The sequence below is a fragment of the Centruroides sculpturatus genome, unplaced genomic scaffold (genome assembly GCF_000671375.1).
Source record: "Centruroides sculpturatus isolate CEXI.00-Female unplaced genomic scaffold, Cexi_2.0 scaffold2686, whole genome shotgun sequence".
In the NCBI taxonomy this organism is placed as follows: Eukaryota; Metazoa; Arthropoda; class Arachnida; order Scorpiones; family Buthidae; genus Centruroides; species Centruroides sculpturatus.
In genome coordinates, this window is record NW_019386944.1 from 7,545 (window position 1) to 20,879 (window position 13,335).

General features: G+C 35.7%; 2 protein-coding genes across 3 annotated transcripts in view; one reads left to right on the forward strand and one right to left on the reverse strand.

Annotated features, from left to right (window-relative positions):
* The window catches only part of LOC111615951 (toll-like receptor 13), an 11,300-nt gene extending 7,515 nt beyond the window's left edge, over nucleotides 1–3,785 (reverse strand). The window contains exon 1 of the mRNA XM_023357386.1: nucleotides 2,133–3,785. Coding sequence (XP_023213154.1) covers nucleotides 2,133–3,560 — 1,428 coding nt within the window. The 5' untranslated portion in view covers nucleotides 3,561–3,785. The remainder of the gene's footprint in view (nucleotides 1–2,132) is intronic.
* Nucleotides 3,786–7,990: 4,205 nt separating this feature from the next.
* Nucleotides 7,991–13,011, forward strand: LOC111615952. 2 transcript variants are annotated; one of them, XM_023357387.1, is made up of 10 exons: nucleotides 7,991–8,746; nucleotides 8,828–8,894; nucleotides 8,964–9,164; nucleotides 9,858–9,970; nucleotides 10,062–10,310; nucleotides 10,578–10,641; nucleotides 11,454–11,510; nucleotides 11,588–11,670; nucleotides 12,436–12,493; nucleotides 12,569–13,011. In XM_023357387.1, exons 2-10 carry the CDS (start codon nucleotides 8,847–8,849, stop codon nucleotides 12,710–12,712), a joined length of 1,017 nt encoding a protein of 338 aa, XP_023213155.1. In that variant the 5' UTR covers nucleotides 7,991–8,746; nucleotides 8,828–8,846; the 3' UTR covers nucleotides 12,713–13,011. The 2 variants fall into 2 exon arrangements, with proteins under 2 accessions (XP_023213155.1, XP_023213156.1); XM_023357388.1 differs by having other exon boundaries at nucleotides 8,964–9,053.
* The last annotated feature ends 324 nt before the right edge of the window (nucleotides 13,012–13,335 follow it).

Here is a 13,335-nt window from a genome sequence, read left to right on the forward strand (position 1 = left end):
TATTAGTACTTAAGTATGTAAAAATTTATTACATTTCATGTTGTACGAGGGTTTTACCCATTTCTCGAACCGTGTCAGAGTGGATCCGTGTTATAAAAGTACCGTGTTATACGGGGGATGGTACCAATTCTCGAACCGTGTTAGAGTGAATCCGTGCTATAGAAGTGCCGTGTTATACGGGGGTTACCTGTAGTTATCATGTTAACATTCCCGCATTAATTTTAACAGATTAACTTTTTAAATAATTTTTATATATAAGAAATTATTAAATAAATTCTAATTAATGTTATGAATTTACATTTTTCTTTTGTTATTTTCCTGGTTTTTATACATAACAGAAAAAAAGTATGACGATCGGTCAAAAATGCCCTCCTCCGAAGATGTTTACGTTTTTTGGACACAAAAAACCTTAAAACGTCAAGAAATGGAAAATAATTCTGGGGTTTTCGGTATGTACGAATGTTAGTGTGTATGCGTGTGGGGGATACGATTTTGTTCACCCTCTTTGCAGCTTAATAACTCCTGTGCCTTTTATCGAAAATTTCTGAAATGTTGCAGGGTGGTTTGTGTATATTAGAGGCATTGATGCTATTAAATTTTGATAGTGAAAGGCCGAGGGGAGGAAAGATAGAAGATTGTCTGTTGGCTGTCCAAACTCACCATTGGCTTGAAAAAAGGCTCGGGAAGTTTACATAATGCATCAGATTAAAACAGGAATGAAACAATCATTCCGCAATTCAAGTTATTATATATTAATGTATTGTAATTTCAAAAATATAACAATTAAAATTAAATGAATTAATTAATAATACTTTATATCCATTATTAATAAATAATTAAGTCACATTGTCAAGACTTATTGTTATAACTGGCAATTTGTGTATTATATTAACAATAAAAACTAAGAATTAATTGCTTTAGTTTTCGCGATGAATACACGAAAAATATCTCTGGTAAGTACTCTTCTAACATTAAATGTTAATAAATTGTTTAAAAACTTAAATGCATTTTCACACTTTAAACAGGAGTCATCTGACTACTCCGAAAAAATGGAAATATTCCTGAAGAAATTGGAAAAATACTCTAAAGTAGGCAATGGTTGTTATTAATGATCATAAGTTTATTTATTTAAAATTCTTTTCCTATTGAGGACATTAAGGGTCTCTTTACATATCTATTATTAATTCGCTAATCTCGGAATAAAAGCGCTTAGAATAAGAGAACATTTATGTATGCGGTCAGGCCCCCTGGCTGTCTGTCTGTCTCTGCCATTAAGTATCATATGTGGATTAGGTTGGATTGAATTGACAAGGTGTTTCCCTCCTGGAAATCTTTTATGGAAACTTGCCACTTATTTAAGTCTGAGACGCATGAAAATAATCAGGAAAACTCGACCTGGCAAGCTGTTGGCGAGAACGAAACCGCGACCATCTACTAATGACCTATTATTTCTGCTTTGTTGATTGATGATAATGAATGTTTCTTCTTTCCTAGCCTTAGCTACAGCAGTTCGTCCATAATATAATTTTTCTTTCCTTTCATTAATTTTACAGAATGGTGGGCTTTTATTCTTCTACCCACCACAGAACACTGTTCATCGGATTCACGCCTCATCTACATACCGCTTTCCCGGTTCTCTTCACATGTCTAACCACAAGTAGAGATCAGTTGCCTATATAAAGTCCTTCAGGAAGGCACAAATGCCCACGTGTTGCATTTTCTTAGCCCATTAAACCAAATCTTTCATTCTACTTCATCTAGTTATAAGTTTTGTATGTCCAATTTCCTGATTACATGTATATTACCTTTCATGTTTTATGTAGAATAATATTTCAAATAGACATCCAAGCTTTTAAATCCTAGTCTTTGTTGAAATTTTAATACCCGTTAGTACACCCTTTCCACTAATGCACGTAACATAACTCGTGACAATTAGCAGTAGTTTATATTATCGTGCATTAGTGGAAGAGGTGTATTAACAGGTATTAAAAATTTCAGCAAAGTTCAGGACGTGTCTCCTTGTTAGTATCGTGCAGCGATCAGCCTGCCTGCACGATAATAAATTTAATTTTAACTGGAAACGATTGAATTTACAAAACTTATTTTCTTTCAGCTATGGCAANTAATGTCACGTTACTAAAATTACTTCTAGAGAAATCAACGGAAGTCAAGCTATGCTCCGTCCAATTTATCATTGGCCAGGCCAGGAAATTTGAAAATTTGGCAGAAATCTTAGTCAAATGCTTACTTCTGCCGAAAGGTTGTTTAACGGAAAGTCTAAGGAAAGAACTATGAGATATGTCGAGGACTCGTAAGTTAATAAGTGGAAGAAAGACGTCTTCGGGTAAGTGAGTGAGGCGATTGAATCCCAATTCAAGAACTTCTAAAGACGATAAATTCTGAAAAACATTTGTGGGAAGTGTTTGCAAACGATTAAACGTTAATTGGATGTATTGCAAATTGATGAGATCATCGAAGATGCCCGGAGGAAGGTCCTGTATTTTATTCACTCCTATGTAAAGTTTTTCTAAATTCTTGCTATTTTTAAAAAGATCTGGCGGTAAATTGACAATTTCATTGGTTGTAAGAAAGACTCCTGTTAAGTTTGTTGCGTCAGAAAATATTCCTATTTCCAAGTGCATTAAACTGCAGTTTATAGCAGCGAAATGTTTCAAGTTTCGCAAACCGGCGAAGAATCCAGGAGGAAACCGTCCTATCTGATTATAGCTTACGGAAAAAACCTCTAATTTTGGGCAGGCAGCGAATAAATTATCAGGAAGTGCAGTTAATCTATTTTCCTGAACGAAAAATGAGATCAAATTCGACAGATCGGACAGCAAGTCACTCGGTAAATTTATCAGTTTATTTCCAGATAAATCCAAAACTTGCAATTCAGTGAGATTCTTGAGAAGGAGCGGATCGATTTCTTCTATTTGATTGTTGCTCAGGTTCAGTATATTCAAATTATAAAGTCCCTGAAATACTTGGCTCGGTAACGTTTCTAAAACTCCATTTTTCAGACTTAATGTTAAAAGACTGGATAAATTTTGAAAGGGTCTCGGCATAAAGGTCCCAAACTCGTAATTCTCGATGTTGAGATACGCAACGGAAGAAACATTTTCAAAGGTCACATTTAACACGCCCGAAGTTCTTAAACCAGTCAATGTTATTGTTCTTAGAGTGGGAATATCATTAAACGTAGCACTAACGAAATTATTCATAACAGTCGACTCGAGGTTAACGAGGACGTCGATAACTTTCACCCCCGACACAAATTGTCCCACATCAAACTCCGACATATAACAATCATTAATATAAACGTGATTTGTACTTTCAGCTTCTAAACATCGCATTAACTGCCCATAAATAGTTTCGTTTTTACAAAACACATAGAAATAACTGCGAATAATTTGAGCATAAGATAGCTTCTCTGTCATGTAGCATCTAGTTTCGGAATTGATGTCTTTCGAATTTATGCATCGATACCCTGTCCATTTTTTCCAGAAGTCCACGCAACCGTACGCCACATTCAGTAGCTGTATTAAGATAAATAACCTCATTAAGTCGAATAGTCACGTTCTTCGAACACAACAATACACTTTAATTAGCTAAACGTTTGCTTAACGTTACCTTTTATAAGCCACCAAAATCCAAATCGATGTAAAATAATTCACAAGTTACATCCTGTTACTTTTGCAATTACATAAAGATGAAGTGTTGCATCACTTAAAGTAAACACTGGTTTAATCACGTGTCTAAGATAGTGACGCTAGAGAACTGTATAAATATTTACCTTTGATAATTGTAAAAAATATACTTTTATAATGAATTATTACAAGTTTTTTGAAGTATTTAAATATTTTATTTGTAAAAAATTACATTAATTAAGAATATTTTAGTATGTTTTTGTTGTTGTAACAGGAAAGGAAATTCCAGTCAGGGAAATTGCCAGTTGCTATTTGTTCATCTGATCTTTCCTGTTATTTAATTAGTCACGTTTCTACTTTCGATGGAAGAAAATGAAACTTTAAACTTTTAAGAATTTAATGAATATTCTGTTACAAAACTTATTGTTCACAAAATGGAGATCAAAAGATAGATGATTGAATTAGTACAGTATACCTCCCCTATAACACTGTTGATACTGTAATTCCGTTTTATATGAATTCCATGTTGTACGAGTCACTTAGATTTTACAAATACGTGAGCCCTTCACAGCCCGGCATACGTATTTGTAAGATCTAAGTGACTCGTACAACATGGAATTCATATAAAACGAAATTATCAACAGTGTTATAGGAAGGTCTACTGTATAACCGTCAATTTCATTTATCCGTTAGCAGAAAATGGCGGATTATTCATGCCCTTTTGTAGTGGAATTCCACTACAAAACATTCCACTAATTCCACAAAAAATTCCATTGTTTTGTTGTCACCGTCACACATTAACCACTACAAAACAATGGAATTTTTCTCTTAAATTGAAATGTTTTTACAGGGACTGTTATACAGGGTGTCCCATAAGTATGAAACCATAGAAGTTATTTATTATTTTACACGTAAAGCATGGTATGTAAGTATGAAGTATGGAGATGGGATAAACTGTATTGATAAAGTGTATGCAAATTTAGTTTCATAACAAATATATAACAATACAGAAAAATATTCAAAATTGTATGAGGCTGCGGGGGGAAGATTTTAAAACGAAATAATGATAATATGAGATATATTATTATCATCTTCATTGCTGCCTGGACTTCCGAGTGATAACAGTCCACGACATGTGGGAGCGGTTGAGTCAGAGGTCGATGCCTCGTTTACAAACAACACAACCCGTTTATCAGACAATTAACTTACAGATAAAGTACAATCGTCACGAAGGTTGAAGTCCTTGTATATTTCGGCGCGTAGTCTTCAAATGAAGAAGAGGAAGATCGGGCGACGAAGGTAGTTTTCATTCGCTGACCGGATGTTGCATTCTAACTCCAGTTCTAACAGGAAACGATGTCCGGTGAATTCAGATCGGAATTTCCGAAGATTCTCTCAACGAAAGTCGATAACTTTTGGAGGATACATCGGCAAGGACGAAGATGTAACCTTGAGGGAAACACCCCAGCGAGGGACATCACGGCAAACAACGAAGTATCTCATTTCATTTCACCACAGTGGAGTAGTATAGCACTCAGCTTTGTCACTCCGGAAGAAACAGGAAGGAAGAGTCGGTCTTATAGAAGACGACCAATCCGAGGAAGACAGAAGAGAGGTCACAAAGTAACCAAAGCCGGTCTTATAAGAGACGACCCCCGCGAGAAAGGGAGACAGAAATGCCTTCCGGGAGGACTTGGGGGAAAGCTGGCCCCTATTCAGGCGTCATTGGCAAGGAGGAAAACCCGGAAAAAACTCCCGCTGCCAGCTCGTCCGAGTGAGGCGCGAACCTCCGATCGAACTCCGGCGTTTNGGGTAGCCCTCCCCCGTACGAACAATAAAGTCAAAGGAACCATACCCCTACGCGCGACCCTTCGCGAGATATAAGCCCCTGAAGTTTCGGCTACGTCATATCCGGTCACGTGACATCGTGGTCAAAAGGCAGTCTACTGCGCGAAAAAAAATTTTAACGCGCTCTCGCGAACACCTTGCTTAGGTCTGTCTCTCCTCGCGCTTCCCCGCTCCGCCTTTGCCGTCTGTCCCTTCTGCGCCGGCCCACAGTCCATGTCACCCGCCTGAAGTCATCCGTAGTCGCCATCTATTGCCTGTAAATATAACTATTCATTATTATTTATTAGTCTTACCTTGGCCGGGCCGCGAACCCGGGTCTATGTTGACTGTAGTCCAAGCCTTTGTCCACTAGTCCAGCACGTCGTCTTACCAGAAACATTTCGGAACTCATATTTGAGACAAACGAGCCCAACGACAGCATTGCGCATGACAGCCAAATCACGTGGTTGTTCCTCAGCCATAGAGATGCAGCGCACTCCGAGAGCCAATGGGACGCGGGTCACGTGACACTCGGACCGTCCCCCGAGGCTACGCAAGCCAATGGGTGCCGACCGCGGGTCACGTGACACTCGTAACGGTTTTCGGCGGTTATATAAGCCGTAGTCTCCTTCATATCCTCGAACCCAATATCGTATTTGTTACTATAACGAACATGCCATATAGTTGTGATATTTCGGCGTCTCCCGTTATGGATCCCGCCACAATATTCAATAATATAACATCTTACAGTTTTCTTCGCTATCNCTAATGCACGTAACATAACTCGTGACAATTAGCAGTAGTTTATATTATCGTGCATTAGTGGAAGAGGTGTATTAACAGGTATTAAAAATTTCAGCAAAGTTCAGGACGTGTCTCCTTGTTAGTATCGTGCAGCGATCAGCCTGCCTGCACGATAATAAATTTAATTTTAACTGGAAACGATTGAATTTACAAAACTTATTTTCTTTCAGCTATGGCAAACATATTCCATTTGCCTCAGCGTAGCGAATAATTATATTGGAAGCCCACATGATTTATGTCCGTGTACAAAAGAAGAATTATTCCTTTATCTAAATAAAGTTTTATTACCTCCGACAGAGAAAAATAAATGGAATAAAATAAAAGAAACTTTATCCCAGTGGAAGGTAAAGTCCGCAAAAATTTTCACTCCTAAATGATGAACAAATTGATTTAAGGGGTGGTCATAAAGTCACTTGACCAACTAAAAGCGAAAAATCCACTGAAGGTTTCGCGGGATAAGTACAAAGTGGCATGCACTCGCGATACACGAAAATAGGGGAAGAACACGTGTCACTCGAAAATTTCAATACAGACACGGGAATTCACGATGCTATAAGATTTTTCGTGACAGGCTACAGCATAAGGTATTGAAACGGTGTGTAGTACGAAAAGCAACAGAAATATGGTTATATTTTCAATTGGCTATTAATATGCCAGAAAACCAAACTTATCACGACGACCGCAAATGACTTTAAGGTGACCGTTTTATCATTTCACTTTAAATTCATATGTGGTCATTTTGATAAGTTTGGTTTTGAGGTATATTAATAGCCAATTAAAAATTTAACAGTTATCCAAACAACAAGCGTTTCATACTAGAATATCGGCGTTTAAACAGTGGAAAGTGAGCGAGGCAATAGCCGCGATAGAAGATCCCGTACACGTTCGAGGACTTGGGAGTAAACGCAAGAATGCACGCTTTCTGGAATTCCACTCGACAGATGCTTTTATACAAGGCAGCTTACGTCACAGTATGCTTTAACTAAGATGCTGCTGCCTCATCTGCGAAAGTGTATGGATCTTCTTATCGTTCGTTATTGGCTAGCCCACTTTCAATTGTTCACACATCTCTTGTTATTTCTTGTTCTATACACACCTTCCAACGCCTTATGCTTTTTCCTTTATGCAAAATCTCATAATTTCATGAAATTCCGGTGTTTGTATCGGAAATTGAAAAAACTTGTTTTACCTGAGTATTTTCGTGTATCGCGAGAACATGTTACCCTGTACTTATCCTGAAAAAGTTTCAATGTATTCCTCACTTTTCGCTCTCCCGAGATCGTAGTTGATCGATCAAGTTACTTTATGACTATCCTGCATAATAAACGATTATATTTAGTTGTGTTTTCTTATAGAAACCGGTCATTGGGTTAAAACTTACCATCGTTTCCGCTGACTTATTGAAATCGGACGAAAGTCAAAGTGAGTTTGAAATAATCTGCATATAATTAACGATTTCATATTATGTTTTCTTGATGGGGAATAATCTTATTCAGATGAGGAAGTAAGTTCTTACTGCATTGTTTGGACCAATCCAAAAGAAAAGAAAATAGCAAAAATTCCGAAAACTAATGACCGTTCTTCTTGCAAGGAAACTTTGCTTCTGTAAATACTTATCCCGTACATAATTTGTAAACTATTTCTACATTAATTGATTGCATATCTATAAAGTTTGCATAAATGCATACGAATGCGGTCGGATGAAGGAGGTGGGCCTGGCCGATCTCGCGAAAGATATCAGTTAAAAGCCACTCTTTGAAACCGCCAAACACTGGTTGTTGCTAGTTCGTATCTTATCCACGTTGATTTTTCCGGATTTTTTTCACGTGCATATCACCTAAACAGTCGCCAGTTTTCCAATGAAAGTCATAATGTGAAGAACCCCCTTTGCAGATCGTCTACGCATTGAGTTGACTTAGTTCAGGAACCCCCTAACCATGGCTCACGACGAGGATTTATCGGCCCCAGTTGCTTCTAGACAATTAAGATAAAGTACTTTTTTAAATCGCGATTTACACATAATATTTATAATGTACTTTCTTACTTTTTAATAAAGTTTTATGATTAGTTTTATTTCAATTTGCATATACGTGCTATTTGCGTGTCATCACACAGATACACATGTATATGGAAATTGAAAATGCTATTGTCGAAATTAGTAATGTGGCTTTCCTCTTAAAAAGTTTTGGAAGACCTGACTTAATCCAATCCAATTGTAAACAGTACTATTAATACCAAAAAAACAAATCATGAACTATACTTATATTAAATTATTTGCAGAGAGAATGTTTCCAACGAAAGGACTTTAACAATTCAACTCTGGTAAGTCGAAAACAATAGTTGATATTCTAAATATATTTTAGAATACTCTTGAATATAATTTACATTATTTAATAAGAAATAATTTGCAGGAAGAAAAATGCCGATTCGGCAGCAAAAAATGTGAACAGAAAATCTTTCATCAGAAAGTAAAATCTTTTCGTTAGTAATCCTTAAACGTACATTTTCATTTCAAATATGTGATAACACAACTTCATACGTTTTCACAGAATATTTAGATGTAAGAATATGGAATCAAGAGATAATTTCGTTTCTTCGGCCGAAATTCCCATTAAAGTTAGGAAAATTACAATCATTTTATATTTTATTGTTGATAACAATCTAACTGTTTTATTAAACTAAAAGGAATTACCATTTCTTCAAAATACCGGAGATACTGAAAATGCGATTACGGTATTTTTTAAAGCAGACAAGATCACGTCTCGAGGATCGTTGGTAATTAATTATGAATTTAAAGCTGAAAAGAATCGTTCATTTGCTCCTGCAATTGAAAACCATATTAATTTGTGTCGATTATTTTTATTGAAAGACATCAGAATAACCGAAGTGAGTATTCAATAATCAAATAATCATCTGCTCTTAGCTTTTGTGCCCAATAGTGGTCGTATGGGTAACATTACGGAACACTGATCACTAGGACGCGCATGATCAACTGGAGTTTTTTGGGGGTATCTTCTCATATGTAGTACTTAAATAGGGGCCAATTACCCTTATAAATTCTTTTTTGAAGATTTCCGTTTGCTAATCGCCCATGTGTTGCGTTTCATCTCCATATGTTAAGTTATTCGCTCGAATTCGCGCTCACTCCACCAGAGCGGTAGGCTGAACCGCTCGGTCATCACGGATGATCTTGTGGTGTTTGGCTACCTAGCAAGAGCGGATAAAACCACTGAACAATGATTTTCTCCACTGGAAAACAGTTGATTGCGGTTTCGTGTTTTTATCAATGGGATATCAGTATGAAATTTTACAGGTATTTTCAAATGTTTAATACCTAAATGGGGACCAGTTTCCTGTAGAAATACTTTCCGGAAAGCATCTTGTCCTTGGCAAACCATTCTTGTACTTAAACCATCAAACCAAACCGTCTGGTGGGAATAAAAACGCATGGAAAAACTATCTCCTTTTAGGTTCAGATTAATGGTCCCAGCATTCTACCATCAATTTAATACATTCCAATCCAAACGACTTAATAACAGTGTTTGAACATTGATTAATTTACCATATTCATTGTTTCAGCTCGGTTACGAAGACTACGAATATTTACATGGAGCCTTTGATCCGGAAGGTTGGACTTTTCTAATGCAACATGGCGTACAATATGGACTCTTTCCTATAGATCACTACATCTGGTACAACTTAGTATTTCACGTAATTTATGTCTTTATTAGTTATCAAATTATAAAAATGTAATGCTTGTGTTAATTATTTGCTCCTGTAAAGTGTATGGTTTTGTATGCGACATTACCTAAACGACAAAAATTTAAGTTATAACTTCATCCTTTATAACAACGTTCTGCATAACATCAACAATAAATTAACATTAATTGAGGATCAGTCAACCTTGAAATCTTCATTGAGAAAAGATTTATCTATTTTTCAAGAACATTGTCTGGATTATTTGAGAAATTTACACGAAATATTTCACTTGAAGGATGCACAAAATCGACTTCAGTTTCGTTCACTGTTGAGGTACAGTCTCGAATTTATCTCGAAAATAATTAATTTCTTGACGACAATACAGTCGACCCCCCTATAACACTGTTGATTATTCCGTTTTATATGAATTTCATGTTTTACGAGTCACTTAGATTTTACATATACGTGTTTCGGGCTGTGGATGGCTCAGGTATTTGTAAAATCTAAGTGACTCGTACAACATGGAATTCATATAAAACGGAATAATCAATAGTGTTATAGGGGGTCGACTGTATTTTAAAATCCAATTTTTTATTGCAGATTAATAATTAATTTTGGAGCTTTTGACAAACGTATGGAACGGAATGTGATCAAAGCTATCAAGGTGTATATAAATATGAATATGATTAGGAATTATTATTTATTAGGGCGAGTCAAAAGAAGGTGAACAAATGGCACTTTTCGAAAATTGTAGGTTAAAAGTGACTACCATCAGCTTTGAGGCGTTTGTCTCATTGAATAACGAATGTAGTAATTCCATAATCAGAAATCTTTTAGTTTGTGCTTTAGGAGATTTTGAAGTTCTGCATCCTCGGATCCAGAAATATGCTTCCTGCACCTTTTCAACCGAGCCGAACCTGCAACCCTTCGGATGCTTTTTCAATACATTGAACACATGAAAGTAACATGATAAAAGGTCTAGACTGTAGGACGAAATGCAATTAAGAATAAGCACGAACACTTATTATTAATTACAAGTCTCGTATATTGTAATCCTCTTACCCGACACTAAAAGATTGCCCATTGCAAATGTATCTCCTAACAAACTTGAGAACTATGGGAAATTTTGCAGCACCCACTCTACAGTCCGAGTGTTGTCAATGAATGGCAAAGGGCCATTTATTGACAGCACGTGTGTTCGGTGAATTGAAAGAATATCCGAAAAATATCAGGCTCTACTTGGATTAAGTGGTGCAGGAGATTGTTAAAGACTTCCTAAAGCAGAAACCAAAAAAAATATCTACGGAATCACCAGGCTCATTATCTAAAAGACGACTCAATGCTCAATGATCATTACTTATACTTACAGATAACAGTTTGCGAAAAATTACGTTTGCTCGCTTTTATTTGACTCATTCTTACATTACTTTCTTCATGATTTACTTATTCACCGTATTCATTAATTAACTTATATAGGAGGATTTTCGTATGTATTTTAGAAAAAAATTTCAATTGTTAGAAGACAATCAATTTGTAAGTTTAGTTTAAGTGTATAGGCAAAACGTTTTTGTATAATTTGATGTTTAATCGATAGCAAAATATTTTAAAAGGATGAACTGAAAACTGAATTAATAGAAAAAATCGCCTTATATCTTATAAACGATTTGGAACAATTAGATATTCAATTCCAAAAGTAAGTGAATATTTTTCTACAGTATAAACATCTTAACTACACCCGATACATACCTTCAATTGCCGTATAACATCGGGCTTTAATTTGCCAAATTATATACGACTAGAAATTTTACTAGAAATTAAATATGTCAATTTTTTATGTAAACCCGAGTAAACATGATGTAAGCATCTCCGACACGGGTGAATTCACTTTCTATTTCTCATCAGTTGAATTATAAAAAAAGTTTATGGGTTGATAGTATACAACAACACAACACGAGAAGAAGCAATGCCTGTCGCAAAACTTTTATACAAAACAGGCGCAAACCCTGGCCCAACTATCAGTGTTTAGTGGTTTATCTATTCAGTTAACATTAGGCTAGATTTAAATGTGTTGGCGTTGGCATCCAAGGTGATGAAAGAGTAAACCTATCTCTCCGGGAATGCGGGATCGAAGTCCTACAGGAACTACTTTTTCTAATGAGCAGACTGTCCCTAATATGTAGGGCCAGTCTCTTTCTACTCGGCTATCCCCGTTGTGGGTCTGGCCAAACTCATGTTGGATAGGATTTAAACGACCTCTTAGTGAAGACAAAGCCAAAAAAGTGTTAATCTTTTATTGTTTAATCTTAGTAATTAATTTTCTTTTATAATTTAACCGATAATTAATATGTTACTGAGATATTACTAAACAATGACATATTTATTTTCTTGGAATTTTCTAAATTAAATCAATTGTTTTGTAATCTTTGTTAACTTTTAACAATTAACATTGTATTTTCAGAGCTTCTAGTAATTTTTATACATACACGAAATTTGTTTACGATGAAGTTGACGATAAGGTAAATTTTAGAAATTATTTCAGTAATTTTTAACTTTACAATTTCATTTGCATTGATAATGTACTGAAATTACAGATGAATGACGTAATTGGTGTTCACGTAAAAAAATTATTGAAGAAATCAATCACGAAAAACCAATTACGGAAATTACAAAAGATTTCCAACGCATTGACAAAACTTATAGAATATCTTCTAAAGAACATCGATGACATCAGGTAAAAGACTTTCAGTAATTAAAAATTGTAGCAATGTTGACTCTCCACATAACGCACTTTTTATTTTTGTCTTATTTTGCCCCGTGGGTACTAAGTGGGGCTTTTTAATAATATCAGCATAGGTTTCACTAAACACTGATAGCGGATTATAGCTTCACACCGCAGCAACGCGTAGTTACATAGAGTTTTCTGGATTTTCTTCATATATAAGTAGAGACGAATTTCCCATAGAAAGTCTTTTTAGTAGGCAATTCCCACTTGTCAGATCGCCCTCGTGTTGCTGCATCTAGGAATTTTTCATGGGATCGGATTGGACTGATGATGATATTTCAATTTCTTGAAGCTTTTTGCCAATATTTGATCTCGAGTCTGTCAAACTGATAGACTGACTTTTTAACTGGTTCGGCCGGATATAATGGATTAACATAAAGAAGTGTGATCAGATAATTGCAAAATTCTATTATATCCGAAGATGTCTTAATTATAAAATAAACCTCATATGGTATGCAATACGATTCATTGGCTAATGTATTATAACACATGGCAATTTGTCGTGGAAGGACACTACTGAAATCTGGCTCCTACTTTGACGATTTATTCGTTTTCATCCGAAACCCTTACAATAGC